The following is a 3922-nucleotide window of genomic DNA, read 5'->3' as shown; positions in this document are numbered from 1 at the left end:
GCATAGATACTGACCAGTAGCAGTAGTCACTATGCTCTTGTCACAGCTTTGGAGCGTAACGACTGTCGTGCACTCTTCTCCATCGTCCCTCTTTGCAGTGATGGTGGTATTGTGTGTTCTTACCAGCCCACAGGAGTTACTGGGTATCCCATAGTTGCATGTAGGGCAGCACTCTCCCTCCTTTCTCTCCAGTTGGTATCCCATCTTCTCGCAGGTCCTTGTGGATTCTGGGCAGGTCACGTTGGTGCATGTTGTTTCGCCTGTTGGGCTGCATATGCAGCGACTGCAAGGGCTCGGGTACCACTCTGTAAAGTGTGCCCCGTGGTATACTCGTCCTTTTAGCTGACAGCGGCTTCTTGAGCAGTCTCCACAGCAAGGATCAGTCCTGTAGTCTGGGTCGGCGCAGGTAAGAGGTGGGCAACTGGAGTAGTCGCATCTTTGAGGAGCTCCTGAGATGAGAGTTGCGCAAAAGGCGACCAGTAGAAATGATAAGCTTATCATTGAAGCCATTTCTAGATTAGAGAGAGTTTGTAGGTCTATGTTTTTAAAGTAATACTAGACAGTTATTCGTTGTAAAATCTCTGCTTTTCTCCTTTATTTATACTCTTCTCTCCCTCCAGAAAATGCTCCTGGGCCAGCCTCCCACGCAATTGAACAAGGTCCATATATGGTTGCCTCAGTCTAAACAAACAGGATATTGTTTTTGTAATTGTGTAGGTGGAAGTGATGTTACTGATGTAGCAGTCCAGGATGACTACACTAATTTCAAAGTTGAAATATTTGCTGATGGAATCTCAGCTAATCTTTCAGACACAAAGGTAGCACCATCTGTCACCATTAGAGTTCATGCAACACTGGTCTCCCCCTCAAAGACTGGAATGACAAATATTCCATCAATTGTCATGCACTGCTTTAGTCGAGCCAAGCTGAAGTATTTATTCCTTTTATAGGTACAAGCTGCTAGACTGTGTATTGAGCGTATCAAGTGTCAAGCTAGCATTACCTCAACCAGCTTGCTTGATAGTAGCATTGATATTGGAATAATATCAATTATTGATGTTAGGGATCCATTAGTTAATGATAAGACACTACTGTGTAGTAGCAGTGATGGAAATGTCTCAATGATATCGCTGACATTTAAACAAGATCCTCAGCTACACCAAAGAACTGGTAGGTTATTACACAGTTAGTGATAGAGTGCTTTATTCCCATATACCATAGATGTAATAATAAGGTTACAAAATACAGAATGTAGAAGTTGGATATTAGAAATTTTTATTATCCCAATAATAAATAGTTAAAAAAAAGAGTTATGCAAAATTACGAATTTGCAGTATATGTACATATTGCTCTAGTAAGCACTAAGTATAAGTTTTTCATCAAAATAAAACATTTTTGATTGAATTCATTAACATAATGATTACTAGAAGGGCTTTGCTCAATAAGCACGTTAGAAGTTACATGTAATTCCTTGTGGCTACATGCATTTGTTTGTTGTACTTCATTACATAACTGTTTATTTTATTTTGTAAACTTTATTTAACAGGTTTGCTAAATGTCTCTAATCCACTGGTGACAATAAGCATTGAGTACTTATTATATTTAATCGGATACTTAAAGACATTGTACGAGCCTTTCCTACCAAGCACTCCCTCCCAGCCCTCTCCTCCTAAGCCTCCTAAGTCAGAGGCTGATGGTGCTACTGTGGAACAGTATGAGATGAAGTTGACTGGTTCTATTGTCAATGCGCGGCTTGCTGCTTCTGGTGATGAGCCTAACCAAGCACTGATAGCTCAAGTGAGTGTTAATTAGTTTACGAGTGAGTGAATATGTTTGGGTGAATGCCAAAATGTCGTGTAAATGAGTTGTTGAATCATTTAATGTATGTGATGATTAGTTCCTGAATGGAGAGTATTTTAGAGTATAGTATAAATGGGCTGGAGATGAATGTATGGAATACCTGATGGGTTATGCCACTCAAGTCAATGATACATGTATGTGTATGTATATATTTTGTAAACAAATTGTTGCATAAATTGTGTAAAGATGAATGACTGCATCAGCAAATGAATTAGTGAATGGCAAGATTTTTAGCTCTTATTGACGCTGTATTCAATGGCCAACTTTGTTTTTATCTAATCTTTAATGTGGAATGATTATCAATGTTTTGTATTGTAGACTGGAGTGTCTCTTGGTATTTCATTGAAGGATGGTTCTATTTCTATTCACTCGTCACTCGATGACTGTACACTATATACTGGTTCACCTACTGCTAAAACTACAGTGAACAAGGTATGTGAATTGTACATATGTGTACCTTATTTTTCCTTTCTTTATGTTCTTCATCTTTTTCTCTCTTCCCTCCCTCTCTCTCTCTTCCCTCTCTTTCTCTTTTTTAGGACAATATTATCCTTTCTCCTTGCACCCTGTCCTTTACATTGTCCACTATGTCTGGTCACAATATAATCCTTCATCTTAAAAGAGTGGAGCTATTTGTTGCTCCTTCAACAGTCCGTCTGGTCCTCAGTATATTAAATAAGATACAGGCTGAGACCAATACAGAGGGAGAGAAAGAGAAGAGGGTCATAACTGCTCCTCCTGACCTGTTACTGGATAAACCAGTGGATGAGTCCAAGTGGTATTTTAAGAGCCAGGAGCACATTATATCAAGAATAGTTCAAGACAGTCACCTTGATGGAAAGAAAGGAGAATTAGTGAGTGAATTAATTAGCATTGAATCATTATTGTAGTAAAAATGTATGGACGATTAGACATAGTACACGTACCTTTGACATGCATATACACGTAAAATTGTGAATTATACGTAAGTGCATGGTTTAAATTCACAGTGTTCACACTTGTGTGTACATGTATAATGTACACATACATGTACTATAGCTATATATAGACTAAATGTCAGTAGTTTCATTCATTCGTTTCACGAAGTCAGCATTGTTCACACTTCACGCATAGTTTTGCAAACAGTCATAACACGGTTCAGCAGGTATAGTACAAACAGATGTTAAATAAAATTATTTTCTTCTCATCACCAAGCATCATCATGTGTGCATAACTTTACACCAAATACAAAGGATTTTTCAGGCATACTGCTGAGTGTAGTCAGTGTACCAAGTTAAAGTACACAAAAGTTGAGTTTGTACATACCATACAAGGTGATTTATTGGCAGGGAATTAATATTGGTGATTAGCAGTTCTATGAAGAAATTGCCAATATAAAATCCACCATTTTGTTTCAAACTGAGCATGCTCAATGGCACATGGCACAAAATCGCCAATATAAAATGTACCAATTTCTTTCCACAGACAAATTCGCCAAATATTACTTACAATTAGATATTACATGTACAGTATGTGTGACAGGAATTATTGTGGGAAAGTTTCTTACATATGCATGTCACTTAAAACTTTATGCTGTATATGTTCATCTATTGCTCTTACTCTTAATCTTTTTCCTCTCTTTCTCTCTCTTTCAGTTAATGCTTGATATAGATCAAGTCTCTATCACTTTATTGCAAGAGCATCCAAGAACTGGTGAAGTATCATCAGCTTTCAGTATATTACTAGGAAGCTATGGGAATAAAGGACTTCACCTTCAGGCACAAGAGTGGTCTGGAGAGGTTAGTAATCACATACCCTCTACATATAATAATATGTATTGTGCTTTACTGTATAACTACATGTATTAATACATGTACATGTAAATGTAAGTATTATGCAACCAGAAATCTTTGAGGGTCTTAACTTTTGCTGATTTTTCAATCTTAATTGTTGAGATTCTCAAAATTAAAATACAGTACAAGATGTTGGAATATGTTTTGATTCACGAAACACAAATCCATGGAAATGATTTTGAACATATCTGTGAATGTTTGATCCTTTAACAGTTGTTTTAAAGTTGATG

At 37.3% G+C, this 3922-nt stretch overlaps 1 protein-coding gene across 1 annotated transcript in view; it reads left to right on the top strand.

Annotated features, from left to right (window-relative positions):
• LOC109589597 (uncharacterized) overlaps positions 1-3638 on the top strand; it is a gene marked incomplete at its 3' end in the record, with an annotated part of 8205 nt that extends 4567 nt beyond the window's left edge. The window contains exons 7-13 of the mRNA XM_020005653.1: positions 560-659; positions 718-818; positions 951-1170; positions 1547-1797; positions 2179-2292; positions 2400-2714; positions 3495-3638. Coding sequence (XP_019861212.1) covers positions 560-659; positions 718-818; positions 951-1170; positions 1547-1797; positions 2179-2292; positions 2400-2714; positions 3495-3638 — 1245 coding nt within the window. The remainder of the gene's footprint in view (positions 1-559; positions 660-717; positions 819-950; positions 1171-1546; positions 1798-2178; positions 2293-2399; positions 2715-3494) is intronic.
• Between the last annotated feature and the right edge of the window lie 284 nt (positions 3639-3922).

Source organism: Amphimedon queenslandica, unplaced genomic scaffold, assembly GCF_000090795.2.
Source record: "Amphimedon queenslandica unplaced genomic scaffold, v1.1 AMPQUscaffold_11142, whole genome shotgun sequence".
NCBI lineage: Eukaryota > Metazoa > Porifera > Demospongiae > Haplosclerida > Niphatidae > Amphimedon > Amphimedon queenslandica.
Note: the sequence above shows the minus strand (reverse complement) of the source record. Positions and strands in the feature narration are given on the sequence as shown.